This window comes from Rhinolophus sinicus, linkage group LG11 (assembly GCF_036562045.2).
Source record: "Rhinolophus sinicus isolate RSC01 linkage group LG11, ASM3656204v1, whole genome shotgun sequence".
NCBI classification, from domain to species: Eukaryota; Metazoa; Chordata; class Mammalia; order Chiroptera; family Rhinolophidae; genus Rhinolophus; species Rhinolophus sinicus.
The window spans coordinates 4,515,725-4,533,246 of record NC_133760.1 but is presented as its reverse complement, the minus strand read 5'-3'; the positions used below and the strand labels follow the sequence as shown (position 1 = coordinate 4,533,246).

At 46.9% G+C, this 17,522-nt stretch overlaps 1 protein-coding gene across 4 annotated transcripts; it reads right to left on the bottom strand.

The window, feature by feature from the left end:
- Nucleotides 1–2,909: 2,909 nt before the first annotated feature.
- Nucleotides 2,910–9,767, bottom strand: SIGLEC10 (sialic acid binding Ig like lectin 10). Of its 4 annotated transcripts, none has more exons than XM_074315484.1 (12): nucleotides 9,590–9,767; nucleotides 9,362–9,400; nucleotides 8,901–9,284; nucleotides 8,478–8,762; nucleotides 8,139–8,186; nucleotides 7,740–8,003; nucleotides 6,608–6,655; nucleotides 6,219–6,476; nucleotides 5,842–6,126; nucleotides 5,419–5,521; nucleotides 5,187–5,334; nucleotides 2,910–3,665 (listed from the first exon to the last, which is right to left on the bottom strand). In XM_074315484.1, the coding sequence occupies exons 1-12, from the start codon at nucleotides 9,750–9,752 to the stop codon at nucleotides 3,402–3,404; spliced, it is 2,289 nt and encodes a 762-aa protein (XP_074171585.1). In that variant the 5' UTR covers nucleotides 9,753–9,767; the 3' UTR covers nucleotides 2,910–3,401. The 4 variants fall into 4 exon arrangements, with proteins under 4 accessions (XP_074171585.1, XP_074171587.1, XP_074171589.1 ...); XM_074315486.1 differs by having other exon boundaries at nucleotides 9,640–9,716; XM_074315488.1 differs by lacking the exon at nucleotides 5,842–6,126.
- Between the last annotated feature and the right edge of the window lie 7,755 nt (nucleotides 9,768–17,522).

Genomic DNA, 17,522 nt, shown 5'->3' with positions numbered 1-17,522 from the left:
TACCGTGTACCCCTGCTTCTGGAGGCCAACTTCAGTCCTTGAAGCCAATTTCAGTTTTTTATTTTATTCAATACCTGGATGTGCTGGCACATTTGGAAGCAAAACATGTCAGAGTGGGCCTCCTTACTGTATCATCAACTACCCGGTAACTGCAACGTCAAACTCCTGGCCAGAAGAAGGGAGACTTCCCTGGTCTTTGGTCAAAAATTCCCTTCACATTTTGTGAGTTATCAGGTGGGATAATAGAAGCATTAAGCAACAGCGCCTGTAGTAAGTGCTCAATATATGTTAGTGTTACAGACATTTCCACAGATAAATAGCTCTGGAAGTTGAGAGGGTTTAGCTGAAGTGGGTATTATCTCTGAGCATCCTCTGTTTTTCTCTCGCTCAGGACATCGGCCACACACCTCTGCTTGTGCTTAGAAAACGTTAACTTGTTTGTTCATAGCTTTTTCCTCTCAGTCTAAGTTGTCACCTTTTGAATTTATATGCCTTCCCTTCTAAATCTTGCCCTGCTCTTTAGCATCTCTTAAATTATTGTTATTTATTTCCCCTTTGGCAAAAGAAATGTTTATTATCAAGTGATATGTTTTTTTACATAGAAAATCCCAAATAATTTACAGCTGAATTATTTAAAGAGGCAAATTTCACAAGGTTGATCGATACGAGGTTAATGTGCAAAATTCAAGTGTATTCCTATATACCAGAATCAACAACAAAATGAAATCAAAAGAAATACACCATTTTTAATAGAACCAAAAAATATCAAATACCTAGAAAGAAATCTAACAAAAATATGCATGTGTTTTACATGGAAGATTACAAAACATTATAGAGAAAAATAATTTTAAAGGACACAAATAAGAGAAAATACCATGTAAAATATTGACAGGATTTTATAAAGATGTCAATTGTTCCCAATTAAATAACATCTTTTTAAAAAAATTACGTTCCAATTACAATTGACATACAATTATATTAGTTTCAGGTGTATAACGTAGTGATTAGACATTTATATACCTTACAAAGTGGTCATCTGGATAAGTCTAGTACTATCTGACACCACACATAGTTATTGCAATATTATTGACTATATTCCCTATGCTGTACTTTACATCCCTGTCACTGTATAACTGGCAATTTGTGCTTCTTAATTCCTTCACCTTTCGCCCATCCCCCCAACCCCCTCTCATCTTGATCCTGTGGACTATAAGCTAGATCCTTTAGGTCTCAGTCTCTCCACAAGCCACACCAAATGCCCAGGGCTCTGAGTCTTTTTCACTCACGAGCGCTCTCTTCAGGAAGAATTGCGAAGTACAGGAAAGCTGTGGTTTTATTAGAGTCAGCCAGCCAGTTGAGATTCCTGACTGCCCATCTCTCCTGGTGCCTTCATGTAAGTAAATTCACCTCTATGAATCTCAGGTATCTTCACCATGAAGATATTCCTTATCATACACCACGAAGATGCTCTTTATCATGCACAACAGGAACTACACCACAGAGCTCAATTAGAACTATGAACTCTGGGGAAGGACGAAGAGACAGCTATAAATAACTTACTCACAATGTAATACCTAGGAGGTGCTTAAAAATATGAATTTCCTTCCTCCCCTTCCCTCCCTCATAATTACACTGCCACTTATGAGGTCTGACAATTAAGTTCGTAAACTCCTAGAACAAGTGCTACATACCTCATTGCTGAATATCACTACAGTCACCTTTGAAATACTCCCCTTGGGAAGCTATGCACTGATGCCAGCACCTAGTCCACCCTCCAAAGCAATTTTGGAACTCATCTTCTGGAATGGCCATCAGAGCTGTCATTATATTACCCTTGATGTCCTGAATGTCATCAAAATGTCTTCCTTTCAATATTTCCTTGATCTTTGGGTAAAGAAAGAAGTCACTGGGGACAAGATCAGGTGAGTAGGGAGGGTGTTCCAATACAGTTATTTGTTTACTGGCTAAAAACTCCCTCACAGTGCTGTGTGAGCTGGTGCATTGTTGTGATGCAAGAGCCATGAATTGTTGGTGAAAGTTCAGGTCATCCAACTTTTTCACGCAGCCTTTTCAGCACTTCCAAATAGTAAACGTAGTTAACTGTTTGTCCACTTAGTATAAATTCATAATGAATAATCCCTCTGATATCAAAAAAGGTTAGCAACATCATTGCAAACAAGTTCGTGAACTTAATTGTCCAACCTCGTATGTACAGTTTGTGATCTGAGACAATCCTATTTGACCTGCTTTTACCCATATTTTGTTCAGCTTTACTTATAACCTCTTCTGCTTTATTCATACTTTTTTTAAGCTCTTCCTGTCTTCCAACTGTGTAATTTATCACTTTAAAAAAATGCAAAGACCAACATCTTTTCTGAATCCCCAGTTTTCTGCCTGACAACTAACGACCATGCCCCAGGGGGACTGTTCATGAAACAATTAGAACTGTGAGCTCTGGGGAAGCACAAAGAGAAAAGACATGCTTTGCTGTGTGAAACAGACTCTTTTCCTCTGTTCACCAGCTGGTTGTATCAGAACATGTTGCCAGTTTGCTCTTCATTCCATTTCGCCAGTGTTCCTGTTCCCGTGCCCTCAAGTCTTTGCTCTTCCCTAGATTGGGGGTGGACAATGCATTCACCCCCAACTTCTTTGTGCCTCATATCCTCACCCTGGGAACCTTCCATCTAGTCCCACAGACTGTCACGTAGGTCTTGGCTACTTTTGGCCCCTTTCGGAACCTCTGCTTCTGTTTCCTCTTCTGTGAAAAGAAATAGGTGAGTTTACTTTAGACTAGATCTATAAACTTTTCCTGTAAAGCAAACACTATGTATCTTAGGCTTTTCAGGCTAGCAATTCAACTCCACATGAAACTTGCCATAGACAGTGATACATAAAAGAATGGGTGTGTCTGGGCTCCAATAAAACTTTATTAATGAACATCAACATTTAAATTTCATATTTCCATTCATCACAAAACATTCTTCTTTTCTTGATTTTTTTCTCCCCAACCATTTAAAATGTAAAAAACAAAAAAAATTCTTGGCTGACATGTGGAATGAAAATAGGCGTAGGGCCAGGTTTGACCTGCGAGGTTAGCTTGCTGACCTCACACAGATGGTTGTTGAACGTCTTTAAAGACCCTCCCACTGTTGAGAAACATGAGACTGTGCGTTATCAGCTAGGGAGGTGCTGAGTATTTCAAAGGGAAAGCTTACCCTTGTGTATTCAGAGGTCACTCTGGAGATTTGTCAGGCAGTTCGAATGCCAGGTATGGGATGGGATGACCCATCCTTTGAGGAGTGAAAAAAAAAGAGAGAGAGTGACTTTGCCCTCTTCCTCGTCCTCTCAATGGCCCTGCCTTCCTCCCTCGCCTGGATCCCTGTCCCACAGCCTGTGGACCCTCAGTGGAATCTGATTTCTGCGTATTCTGAGCCAGTGTCCTCGGACTCCTGGGTCTCCCGTGGTCTGCGGCCTGGGAAGTTGAGGGCAGCATAATGGAGCTCCTCCTCATTGTCCCCTGATTTTGGGGCTTGTTGGGGCGCTTTGGGTCCTGGCCCACTGTGGGAAACACAGCGTAGCTCCTGGCTGTTCTTAGACTGTGGAGAGTCAGCATCTGCAGGAGGGGTCCGGGAAGGATTGCTCGGTTGGGCCTTCCGATTCCGAGCCTAAGGGAAAAATGACATTCATTCATTCATTCATTCATTCATTCATTCAATCCTTGAGTGCCTACCACGTGCCAGGCACAGATGAAGGAACTGGGGTTACATCAGGGAGTAAAACGAAGTCTCTGTTCTTGCTGAGCTTCTATTCCATCTTGGGGCAGAAACAATAAACAAGTATCTGTTGTTTAAGCCACTCAATCTGCAACTCTCGGCCACGGCCACTCTAGGACTAGCACAGGTAGCCTGTGACCACCAACACAGCAAGATGCAGAGCTCCTCCAACACCACAAAGACCTCCCTCTCACCACCCTCCCAGCACCAACTCTGGGCAGCTACTAATCTGTTCTCCATTTCTACAATTTTATCATTTGGAGAGTTATATACATGGAATCATGCGTATGTGACCATTGGCGATTGGCTTTTTTCATTTTTGTTGTCCCTAAGCTCTATTTAACTGGTTGCCTGTATCAATCCATTGTTCCTTTGGTTGTGTTCAAGAGGGTTGATGGACCTATTTGGGTTTTAAATAGATATCATGTACAGAGAAATAGGCTGGGGTGTGGGGAGCAGAGATGGCCTACAGAAGGCAGCAGTGGTCTCCAGGGGAGAGATGTTGGTAACCAGACTAGGGAGGTGGGGAGACGAGTGGTTTGAATGTATTTTGAAGGGCATTTGCTGATGGATTGATTGTGGGGTGATGGAGAAGAGAGGCATGGAAGATGAGTCTGAGGCTTTAGGCTTGAGCAGGGGCAAACGTGGTGCTATTTGCTGAGATGGGAGGATAGAGGAGACAGAGAAGGGCTGGAGTGACTCATAAGTTTGCTTTTGGAGCAGCTGGTTAGACATAGAGATGCTGCCTAGACAGCTGGATATGAGTCTAGGGTTCACGGGTGACTCTAGAGTTCAGGGGTGAATCTGGGAGATGTAAATTTCAGAGTCATCAGGGTATAGAGGGTCTCTTCTGGAAAATATCCAGCATTTCTGACACTTACTATGTGCCAGGTGCGATTATAAATGTTTTCTAGGTACAATTTGAGCATATCAAATACCTGGAGAGATCCTAGGTGGCAGGTACTACTATTTTCCCCATATTATAGTTCAAGAAATTGAGGCACAGAGACGTTTAGTGACTTGCCCAAGAACACACAGCGATGGAAGCAAGATTGAACCCAGGCAGCCCTGCTCTTCATCACTAGATCATACTGCCTCTCAGTGATATTAATGATTGTTACATCATTAATTATAATGAATAATGTCATCGGTGGTGGCAATAATGGAATAGCTGCTACATATTGAGCAAGGGCAAGTGTTGTACTCCGCAAACCAGCTCTCAAAGCAAAGGGAGGAGGAAATGGAAAAACAGAGTGATTTGGTCAAGGCCTCATAGATAGTAGGTGCCAGGAGAATCATGATTAGAATCCAACACGCGTGCTTTCCCTCAGGCAAAGGGTGGGAGCAGGGCTGGGGAGGAGCGAGTTCAGGAGTCACAGAGAGAAAGAAGAGGCCGCCCCTTCAGCCACCCACCAGGGCACCGATGTTAGGGACCACGTTGACGTAATCCAGGATCGTGCTCCTCCTCGTGATCCTGGGCCTCCGCGTCTCCGCCTGGGTCGCAGTCTCTGCCTGGGTCAGAGTCTCCGCCTGGGTCTGTTTCTTCCTCAGAGTCTTCACGCTGAGGAAACGCCCTGCCTCTGTGTGTGCCCTGACACCTCCCAGTCCCCAGACCCCACATCCCCCTCTCCTGCTCCTCACTCACAGAACTCGCATGAGGCAAAGGCAGAGGAAGAAGAGGAGGGTGGTGACGCCAGTGCCCAGGGCTATTCCGTTGGAGAATCCTTCTGAGATGAGTCCCTTTTTGTCTGCACGAGGGATGGTCAGACGCCTCTGAGCCTCTCCCATCAACCTGGGTCCTCCCGCCCACCTGCCACCAGGCATGCAGGCTTCCAGCTCCCCCCATTCCAGATTCCAGACGTCTTACCTACAATCCCTTTTGGTCTATTTCTTTAAAACCCAGCTGCACCCTAGGCCCAGGTGTCAGGCCTTCCAATTTGTATGTTCCCCTCTGCACCCCCAGCCACAAGCGCCATGTCCCCAACTCCAGCTCCTGCTCCAACCACAGGACCCTGCCCCTGCCCCCCTCAGCCTCTGCCTCCAGGGGGCATCCAACAGGCCCCCTGACCTGGCAGCTGCAGGACAGTGACACTCTGGGTCCCATGGACATTCTCAGCCTTGCAGCTGAGCCTGAGGCTGGAGCTGAGCCCTTCGCTGAGGCTCAGGGAGCTGTTGGCCCAGGGACCCTCTGAGCTGAAGGAGACCTTGAAGGAGGCATTGCTGAGGTTCCCCTCCAGCAGCCTCTCTCCCAGCTGCCAGCGCACGGAGGGGGCCGGCTGGGCTCTGGAGGAGCAGCTGCAGTGCAGACCCTCCTCCTCCCAGGAGCAGGAGGGTCCCAGCAGCTGTGGGGGGTCTGTGGGGAGGGAGGAGAAGGGTCAGCGGTGTCTCTCCCCTCCCCAGCACCCATGTGTCCTGCCTACGGGGGGTCTCCCATCCCCCACTTACAGTGCACAGAGAGGCTCAGAGAGACATACTGGGAGCCCAGCAGGTTCTGAGCATGGCAGATGAATTCTCCTTCGTGCTCCATTTGTATCTGAGGCAGCTCCAGGACCCCAGGGTCTGAGGGCTGGGAAGGGTGCAGAGTCTGTCCCCCCCGGGCCCAGCTCAGCAAGGCTGGGGGATTGCTGTGAGTGACACAGAGCAGACGCAGGCTTTGGCCCTCCAGGACTGGGAGGGATGTGCCATTCCTGAGGTTTTCCAGGACTAGGGGAGGGAAGAGGCAGGACAGAGGCACAGCTGAGGGCACAGGGACCCTGTTGAATGCTGACCTTTCCGACACCTAGGCCCCCAATTTGGGCACTGAGAGGCCCTGGCTCTTCTGCCCCCCTTCCTACCTGTCCCGTTCGCTTGGGAGACCGTCACTCTCAGGTTCTCTGGGGCATCTGAAACAGAGACAGGGCACCAGCTGTAGCTGGGCAAGAGGCTTCACTCTGGGCAAAGGGTCCCTGGAGACAGCGGCAGGCGGGGGAGGAGGACGGAATCACCTGCTGAGTGTGATCCACCACTGAGTGACACAAACTACCCAAGGGAATAGATGGCTAAGAAGGGTAGGTCCCTGTGTTTACTGTGCCAGTTGCAGGCACAGAGCTTCTAAAACTGTTGGAAATTTCTAAGTGATGAGAGCGATAAAGGTTTGATATTAATAACAAACCCCTTTTTTACCACATTTGAGTTTATGTTATTGAGGTGACTTTTGGAAAGCACCTAAGGGTGGGATTGTTGCCAGGGGAACCAACCATCCAATTGGAGGGTTGGGAATCCCAGCCCCAGCCCCAGCCCCTGACCTCCCAAAGGGGAAGGAGCTGGGGAGGGTGTTCAGTCACCAACAGCCGAGGATTTAATCAATCACGCCTCTGTAATGAAGCCTCCATAAAACCCCAAAGATGGGGTGGAGAGCTTCTGGGTTGCAAATTCATGGAGAAGGTACCCCTGGAGAGGGCATGGAAGCTCCACATTCTTCCATACCTGGCCCCACGAATCGCTTCCATTTGGCTGCTCCTGAATTCTTTTGCAACCAATTGGTAATCTAGTAAGTAAACCATTTACCTGAGTTCTGTGAGCTGCTCTATCTAGCTAATTAGTTGAACCTAAGGAGAGGGTCATGGAACCTCCCATCTGTAGCCTCTGATTTATAGTCAGAAGCACAGGTGACAACTTGGACTTGAGATTGGTGTCTGAAGTGGGGCCAGTCTTGTGAGGGTGAGCCCTTAACCTGTGGGATCTGATTCTATCTCTGGGGCGATAGTGTCAGAATTGAGTTGAATTGTAGGACACCCAGCTGGCGCCAGAGAATTGCTTGGTGATGGAAAGAAGAATACCTACATCAGAATTGGAATCAGAATCCTTAGTCCCTTAAACCTGGGGGGGGAGGGTTCCAGGTCCCTTTGAGCTCTAGGATCCTGCCCCCAGCCCCTGCCCCCTCACCCTCTCTCCTCCCAGAAATGGGGCCCTGCTGGCCACACTCACACTGCACAGAGAGGTTCAGGGTGCGGTTTTGGAAGCCAAGCCTGTTCTCGGCTCTGCAGGTGTAGTGTCCCGCGTCAGCAGGCTTCACCCTGGGCAGCTCCAGCTCCAGGCCTCTGGACCCTGAGGAGCGGGACCAAGAGAGGACTCTGTCCTCCAGGGCCCAACTCAGGGTGGCAGGGGGCCTGCTGTCAGCAGCACAGAGCAGCCGCAGGAACTGGCCTTCCTGGGCTTGCAGATACAGGCTGTCTCCCTGGGGCTCCAGGGCTGCAGAGCAGGAGGCACAGAGAGAGACAGAGAAAGGGCTGAAGGGACAAATGACGTTTCCCCAGCCTCCTGACAGGTTTTCCTCCATGAAAGGGGACTGGCACAGCCCCACCCTGCCCCACACGCCTGTGGTACCTGATCCTTTGGCTGGGGAAGTGCTGATAAACAGGTCTTTGGGAGGAACTGCAAAAAGATTGTGAGCTCGAAGAGGGAAGGAACGTTTGGTTCCCCACAGCCAGAGAGAACCCCCTCAGGGAACAGAAAGTGTGACTATCCTCAGGAAAGACAGGTGACAAAGGAATGACAAAGGCATGCTTAGGAGGGAGGACCAGAGGGAGGATCAGATGACAGCCACCTCCCCTCCCACCTCCACACCTTCTCCGCTGACACCCCACCCAGGGCACCCAGCACCGGCCACCTGTCCCCCCGCACCCACTGGGGGTGTTGATCACCGGAACTCTCACACCAACTCACAGGCCACATTAAGGCGGACAGTGTTTTCAGTGCTCATGCCCTTGTTGGAGAAGTCCACTCTACAGGTGAGGTTGGTGCCGTGGTCCTGGGGTCTTGGCGTGAGGGTGAGCATGGACACATGGGACCCTGTCGGTCTGGTTTCTTGAGAGGAGAGGGCAGCCCCCATCCAGGAGAAAGTAGGGGCTGGACATTGCTCAAAGTCTGAGTCAAACACACAGATGACTGTTACCTGACGCCCAGGCTCCAGCATCTCTGGGATGTAGACATCTGGCTTCCGTGTCAGGGCTGGACGAAGAGAGGACACAATCCGAGTTCTCAGATGGGATACTGCAGGGGGTATCCCCGGATCCATTCCCCACAGCCCCTACCAGTATGAGAAGCAAGGGAGGTCCCACCCCAATCCACCTCGAGCCAGTTCTCTACCTGTCACTTTCAGAAAGAACATATAGTTCATGAAATTATATCGCACGTAAGAGCCTCTCTCGACCCGAAAGAAATACTCTGCCGTGTCTTCCTTCTGTGCGTCTCTGATCAGCAGGGAGCAGCTCTTGTCCTGGGGACTGCCCACGAGTTGGAATCGGCCCTGGGTTTTCTTTTGCACCTTTTGAGACTGGTTGTTTGTGGCCACTGGAGGATCAGTGGTCAGCTTGACGTGCCTTTGGAACCAGTAGCCGTAAGCTGGGGTATCTTCAGTCCAGTTTTTGCTTGGGTAGGAGAGGTTGCAGGGCACGAGCACACACAAGCCCTCCTGCACTGTCACCGTCCTCTGCACGTTCAGCAAGAATTCTGGGTTTGGAACTGAAGACCCTGCGGGAGAACAAAGGCTCAAGCTGCAACCTCAGCCCCGGCCCCCACCCAGGCCCCTCTGGCCCTCAGCAACTCACCGCCCCTCAGCACGGCAAAGAGCAGCATCAGGACCATCTCTGCACAGGAGAAATTGGACCAAGACAGGCTCATTCCCCAGACCCTGTGACTGGCACTGGGCAGGGTCAGAAGGGGAAGCCGGGGCAGGCGGAAGCTGAGCCTGGGGAGCTGATGCGTGAAATGAGCTTCTGGGCTGAGACCCACGGGAATCTCCCTTTCTCCCCACTCCCCACCCCTACTTCACCCACTTGGACTCAGTCTTTTCTTGGGGGCCCTGCCTGGTGTTGGGCTCGCTGACCTAGTCCTTCCTGAGTCACCTCTGGGGGAGGGAGTGGAAGATATGTGTCTAGCCCTGGTGCCTGGCTGGGGGTGGGTGGAAGGTGGGGGCTGCCCTGCCAGGCCCCGGGTCATTGCAGAAGCAGAAGTGAAAGTCCACAGTGAGCCCTTCCTCCAGGCGCCCCTGGAGATGGAAGTGAGTGCAACTGACGATGGGTTTCTGGGGGGCGGGGGGCAGGAGCAGGGCTGGCCTTGCCAGATAAAATGCAGGATGCCCAGTAAAGCTGACTTTCAGATAAACAATGAATCATTTTTTTCGGTATAAGTATGTCACAAATATTGCATAGGACATACTTATACTAAAATGATATGTTGTTTCTATCTGAAATTCTATCTGAAATGGTGCCTTCCATTTTTATTTGCTAAATCTAGCAACGATAGGCTGACCTCAGGCCCACCCCCATCATCTTCCCTGGTGGGCTCACTGACCCTGGTCCTCCAGGAGCACCCACCCCCAAGACCTGAGTCTGCTTGCCCATTGCTTGTTCTTCTGTCATGCAATCGGACACACTTCCTTGTAACACCTGTCGGGATAAGAACATCTGCACCCAGAGGTGATGCTGCTGGTGGGAGTTGCAGCGACATAAAGGGAATGAGGAATGAGGAGGGAGTGAGATAAACTTCCTCAGATGTTGTCCCCCTCACCCATCCTGTCTTCTTGAAATGACTGTGTTTTGGTCACAAAAGGACTGCTAGTCCATTGAACCTCCTGCCCTGGGACCTCGTGTGTGGCAGGCGCTGTGCTGTACGGGGGACACACAGAGACATCAGACACAGTGTCTGACCTCAAGGGGACCCAGTTTGGTAAATGAAGATACTTAGAAACAGAAAAGCACTGACACGTTCATCATTGCCACCCCTACCCCTCATCCCCATTAATGGGCCTGCGGATGGAAGGGTCACTTTTTCATGGTGAAGGGAAGTCAGGCGAAGGTGACCTGGAGGAAGTGACATGTATCTGTGCCTGCCCTTACTCTTACCTCCACTGTACTCGTTTGCTTGGACTGCCACAGACTGGGCAGCTTAAACAATAGAAATTTATATCCTCACAGCTCCGGGGGGTGGAAGTCCAATATCATGGTGTCAGCAGGGTTGGTTCCTTACGAGGCTTGCTGATGTCTGTCTTCTCCCGGTGTCCTCACATGGTCCTCCCTCTGTGTGCGTCTGTGTCCTAATCTCCCCTTCTTCTAAGGACCCCAGTCCTATTACATTTGGACCCACCCTATGACCTTACTTTAACTGAGTTACCTCCTCAAAGGCCCTATCTCCAAATACAGTCACATTCTTAGGTACTGGGAATCAAGACTTCCGCATACGAATTGCAGGTGAGACATAATTCAGTTCCTAACATCTGCCTTCCTCTCCACTCTGATCCTTGGTACCCACTGCCCAACCTGGGCTTTCTTGGGGACAGACAGGTTCCTTTCTCCCAGGGGAGCTCATGGAGGAGCAGACTGTCCAGGGAGAAGTGAGAGGGAGGGAAGGATGCCTGGTCCTGCTGGGGCCTGTCCTGAAGGAACTGAGACTGGAGTCCCCCACCCCGCCTCCCCAGCTTAAGCCCAGCCCCACCTCTGCCTTCGAGCATTTCCATGCGTCTATGGGACTACCTGGGGCAAGAACCAGGAGAATGGCAACCTCTTGGTCCTTCGGTGGGTTCTCCACACCACTATTCAATGCTGCCCCTTCAGCTGGAGAAGGGAGAAAGGACCCTCTGCCAGCCTGGGGCGAAATATGTCAATCTGTGGCCCCCTGGCTCCTCCAGGCTGACTTGCAAGCCTCAGAACCCCACCTCAGGGTGTGGGCCACCCTCAGGGGTAGATGTCCCTTCAAACCTCAGAGCTGATCCCTCAGGTGTGGGGCCGAGGAGGCCTCCGGTACCAGACGAGGACCTTGGCAGGTCTAACCACATTGACAGGGAGAGGTGGAAAGTGAGGTCAGGCGACCTTTCAGTGACCCTGCCTGTAGAATCACGCTTCCGCTTCTGGCAGCAGCTGTCGAGAGGTTCCTGGGGGTGGTCTTAAGACCATCAGCCCCCTGCTCCCCTTTTCCCAAAACTCTGAGGGTTCTCTCTTCTCTTCACAGGAAAACTTCAAGGGCCAGTCCTCCTTTATTGGTTGTGCATACTACCCAACAGTCCAATCTTGCCTTCATTCCCATGTCACTCAAACTGTTCTTGTCAAGGTCACCAAAGTCTCAAACGGCTAACACGCACAGACAATTTCTGTCCTCATTTTATGTGGACGCCACCTCTCAGCAGCATTTGACATGCTCAGCCACTCATTTCTTCTTGAAGCACTACAGTCCGGTGCTGCCATCGTGGGCCAGTCTGGGACAGCATCCCCGTCTTCTAGCAAAGTCACATTTTCCTCTCCCGGTTCCTTCCCACAGCTGCCTGTGCCGCAGTTCAGGACGCCGCCTCCAGGTGGCGTTCCATTCCACTGGCACAGAATGACCCCTGTGAAGCCCTGGGGAACCAGGATCTGGGACAATCAGCGTCCCAGAGAAGTACAGCTCTACAGGGACTATTTCCCAGGTTCTGGACACATTTTCAAATGTTGCTCTTCTGGAAAGGCTGCATTCATTCTCACTTCACCTACAAATTATGACTGTGCCCTTTTCACTGCCCCTCAATAGAACCGAGTCTCTGCCAGGGGGGCAATATCAATTTAAATTCTGTCACCATGACCCTGCAAACATTTCCGTATCTTCCCATTCTCACTATCTGAAATGATTTCCACCCAGACACACTCATCCTGTGATGTCCACATAAGAAAATGGGTTCCCTTGGTGTTTTAGTCCCTTCTGGCTGCTATCACAGAATACCACCATAGACTGGGTGGCTTAAGCAGCAAACATTCATTTCTCACAGTCCTGGAGGCTGGATGTCCAAGATAAAGGCACTGGCAGACTCGGGGTCTGTGAGAGCTCACTTCCTCGTTCATAGATACTGTCTTCTCACTGTGTCCTCACATGGTGGAAAGGGCAAGAGAGCTCTGTAGGGTTTCTTTTATAAGGGCATGAATCCCATTCATGAGGGCTCGACCCTCATGTCCTAATCACTTCCCAAAGGCCGCACCTCCTAAAACCAAAACATTGAAGGTTAGGTTTCAACACAGTTTTTTTGGGAGACACAGTCTATAGCATGCGGGGTTATTCAGGTCACATCTTTGCTCTATTTAGGTTAAGGTCATGTAATACCATAAGAGCTCTTAGCTGGGCCTTCATACTTTTCTCCTCAAGTCAAGATAGTATATTATGAGGCAAGAAGGTGACTGAAATGCTACAATAGGGTAACCTGGATTCACTAATTTCCAGTAAAGGGAAAGCTTTGCAAGTTCAGTACTTTATGATTAATTATGATTGCTACTCACTGGTGTGTGCGTGTTGACACTCAGCGTGAAGTATTTCTTTTCCAAAAGCAAATACCACTCTTTACACTACTACCCAAGGCTGTCTGTGATCTGACCCCTGTTGACTTCTCCAGCCTCCTATCTTTATACCCCATTACTCTAAATTTTTTTCTTTTAAGAAAGAGTACAGCAGCCCCTGCTGGCACTCACAGGCAGGCTGCTGTTCTCCTACTGAACACATACAACATCACAGGGTGTCACAGCAGAAAGGCCATTGTGACCAGGGTGGAACAAGACCACCCCAGTCATGTCTCCGCACAGATACAAGCAAGAACATTGTCTAAGCCACAAAATGACCAAATGCACCTTTATCCTGAGTAACATGAATGACTGATGACTCTTGACCAACTACAGCTTCAGCATCTGCTATGGACTGAATAATATGTCCCCACATTCAGATGTGGAAGCCCTAATCCCAGTGTGATGGTATTTGTTGGTGAGGCCTTTGGAAGGTGATTAGGTCATGAGGTGGAGCCCTCATAAATGAGATTCGTGCCCTCACAAAAAGGACCCCAGAGAGCACTGTCACCCCTTTCACCATGTGAGGACACAGTGAGAAGATACTGCCTATGAACCAGGCAATAGGTCCTTCTCAGACACCTAACGGCAGTGCCTAGAACTTGAACTTCACAGCTTCAGAATTGTAATAAATTTTTGTTGTCTATAAGCCACCCAGTCTACGAGGCCTGACGATTAAGACCGTGAACTTGTTGTAATGATGTTGCTAACCTTTTTGGTATCAGAGAGATTATTCGTTATGAATTTATACCAACTGAATAAACAGTGAACCAAGTTTACTATTTGGAAGTGCTGAAAAGGCTGCATGAAAAGTTAGACGACCTGAACTTTTCACCAATGATTCATGGCTCTTGCATCACAACAATGCACCAGCTCACACGGCGCTGTCTGTGAGGGAGTTTTTAGCCAATAAACAAAGAATTGTGTTGGAACACCCTCCCTACTCACCTGCTCTGGTCCCCAATGACTTCTTTCTTTACCCAGAGATAAAGGAAATATTGAAAGAAAGACATTTTGATGACATTCAGGACATCAAGTGTAATACGACAGCAGCTCTGATGGCCATTCCAGAAAAAGAGTTCCAAAATTGTTTTGAAAGTGGACTAAGCACTGGCGTCGGTGCATAGCTTCCCAAGGGGAGTACTTCAAAGGTGACCATAGTGATATTCAGCAATAAGGTATGCAGTACTTTTTCTAGGATGAGTTCATGAACTTAATTGACCTTATATGGCTCTTTCTTACAGCAACCAGAACAGACTAAGAGCTCCCATGGGAGCTCAGAGACATCACTTGGTGAGACTGGCATATATTCCTCTGAAACCCTGATCAAGATAGGGAGCATTTCTGTCACCCTAGAAAATATGACTCACCATGCCCTTCCATATCACTCTCAATATTCTCAGCATGCCACTCTTGTGTGACAACCTCTGCCCCATGTACTGAGGGGCATCCTGAAGAAGAGAGTCCCCAACTTTTCAGCTGCATTCACCTCAATGCAGAGCTGGCAGGGGATGGAAAATGCTAGCAGTCTGCCCCTCCTGAGAAGATACTATATCCTTCAACTTGGGACTTGGAGGGGAGGGAGCACTGTGTTCTTGGCACCATGCAGCTGGAAGGGAGTTTCTTTCATACTGAGCTGGACTAGGGATGGGAGGGTGTAGATGGTACTCTTAAAGCCACAGACTCACATCATTCCTCCCGAATTTTAGCAAATTTTCTTAAATACCTGTTTCACCATTTGATGCTTGCCTTAGGACAATTTCCCGAGAATGCAATTGGTTGTTTTTTAAAACTAATTTTCGGGGTGGCTGGTTGACTCAGCTGGTTAGAACACTGTGCTCATAACACCAACATCACCGGTTCTCTTCCCACATGGGCCAATGAGCTGCGCCCTCCATAACTAGATTGAAAAGAACAACTTGACTTGGAGCTGATGGGTCCTGGAAAAACACACTGTTCCCCAATATTCCCCAGTAAAAAAATAATAATAATTTTCACTAGTTATGCTTATTTGATGGGAGAGTGAGTCCTTGGAGCATCTCACACTACTATTTCAAAAGTGGAACTAACAGTCTTACTCTTTTTTGAGGGAAAATTTAAAAACTGAATATTTATTTGAAACAACATAGTACAGTAGATATTTTGAATATTTTCACTTTTTCTAATTGAGATTATTTTTTATTATTATAAATTATTTAGTTTTTTGTTTTGTTTTTAACTCTCTTTTTAAAAAATTTTAGATTTTTTTTCAACTATTCTTAAAGCCACACTGGAAATGATCTAAATGTCTATCAACTGGTGAATGCATAAACAAAATGTGGCATATAACCATACAATGGAATAATATTGAGAATAAAATGTAATCACTTTTAATTAATACAATAAGATGTATTGATTTAAAAATTAGTGACATGTGCTCCAACATGGATGAACTTTAAAAACTTCATATTTAGTGAAAAGTAACAGACACAAGAGACTTTGTATTATATGATTCCATTTATATGAAATGTTCATAAAAACAGATCATTACAGCTTGAAAGCAGACCAATGATTTTTTGGAGCTGTGAAGAGAATGGGTCTCAAGTGTCCTTTCTAGGCTAATCTAAATGTATGACAATGGTTGCACAATTCTAAAAACTTACAAAAAATCATTGAACTGTATACTTACAATGAATTAATTTTATGTTACATAAGTTATACCTCCTTAAAAGAGTTTTCAAAGGTCTGCTGAGGAATTCTGCCTCTGAGCATGAGAGACTAACAGACTCCAGAATTAATATTCTTCTATAAACAACTAGAATACTGAATATAATACAGGGAACCCATATTTTTATACGTGGGACACAGACAGGGAATAACTATGATCCTTGAGAAAAGGAAAAATATGAGATGAGACTTACAATCACCCAGGTTTCCTGCTAGGAGGTAGTTTGTAATGGTAAAATAACCTGATATTTCACTGAATTGAGAAGCCAGACATTGAGCATTAATTAAGGAGACATGGCTGAAATACGTACATCAGAGTTTTAGATAAGAAAGAACATTGCAGAGAAAGGGTTCAAGGTCTTCATCAAAGGTCCCTTGAGTGGTTCGCAAAATGACAATTGGCACATGCATGGGGTGAAACCCCATAAGGCCAACAAAGACAATTTCTAAGGAGAAAATAATTACCAGAGAGCTGTCAGATGGAAAATTCCTGGAACTTACAAAGTCCTTGGACGTGTGCATAGTCCCTCCAGACACAGTGAAGATACCTCCTTGAATATAAAGGGCATTCAGTCAAATCTCCAAAAGGGGCATGGAATTCAAGTGAAAGAAAATTAGCCCTAGAATAAAGGCAACACCAAACCTACTTAGGAGAGGGGCTAAAAACTAAAGAGCCTTAAAAACAATGGCCCAACATTAAAGTAACTTAACTGACTTCAAGAAAAAGGACCAATGTTCTTAAAGAAATACAACAAAACCAAGCATTCAGCCTCATAAAATTAACAATGTCCACCACTCAGTGAAAAATTACTAGACATATAAAGAAGTATGAACATGTGACATGTAATAAGAGAAAAACCATTCAATAGAATCATGCTCAGACATGATAGAGGAGATGAATTTAGCAGACAAAGTCATTAAAAGAGTCCTTACAAATATATTTCATATACTCAAGCATATAAAGGAAAACATTACCATAACAAGAGAAATATAAGATTAAAAATGAAGGAACTGTAACTTCTAGGGGAAAATACATTATCTAAAAGGTGAATTTCACTGGAAGAGATTAACAGCAGAGTCAACATTGTAGAATGTTTAATGAACTTGAAGATGTAGCAAACAGCAAACAGCTCCTAAGTTAAGAATATAAAGGAAAAAAGCTGTATAACAGTGCACAGATGCTGAAGGCCCTGTGAGATAATATTGGGCAATATAACATATGTAAAATTGGAGACTCAGAGAAGAAGAGACAAGAAGAATAAAAAATATACAATTAAATAAATATTGGCTTCGATTTTTACAAATTTGATCACAACTGTAAATCCACAAATCCAAGACACTCAACAAACTCACAATAGTATTACCTCTCTCTCTCTCTCTCTTTCCTTCTCACCCCCTCTCTCAAACACACACACACACATGCATACTCATATACACACAGTCACATACACATCCAACACAAAGGCACATATTAATCATATCATTTAAACCCAGTGAAAAAGAGAAAATAAACCAGCCAGAGAAAAAGACAAACTGCAAACAAAGAAAGATTAAAAAAAAAAACTACACCAGAATTCTCGTTAGAAACTATACGAGTCCAAAAACTTTTCCAGACAAACATCAGCTGACAGAATTCATCACCAGCATACCTGCACTACAAGAAATATACAAAAAAGTTCTCAAGGCAAAAAGAAAATGACAGGGAGGAGAA

Excerpts from the sequence above, each read along its gene's own strand:
- SIGLEC10 (XM_074315484.1), bottom strand. The coding sequence starts at position 9,752 with ATGACCCGGGGCCTGGCAGGGCAGCCCCCACCTTCCACCCACCCCCAG. Across the intron at positions 9,285-9,361 it reads CTTTGCCGTGCTGAGGGGCG|GGTCTTCAGTTCCAAACCCA; the intron begins GTGAGTTGCTGA and ends GTTCTCCCGCAG. Across the intron at positions 6,477-6,607 it reads CTCCCAAGCGAACGGGACAG|TCCTGGAAAACCTCAGGAAT; the intron begins GTAGGAAGGGGG and ends TCCCTCCCCTAG.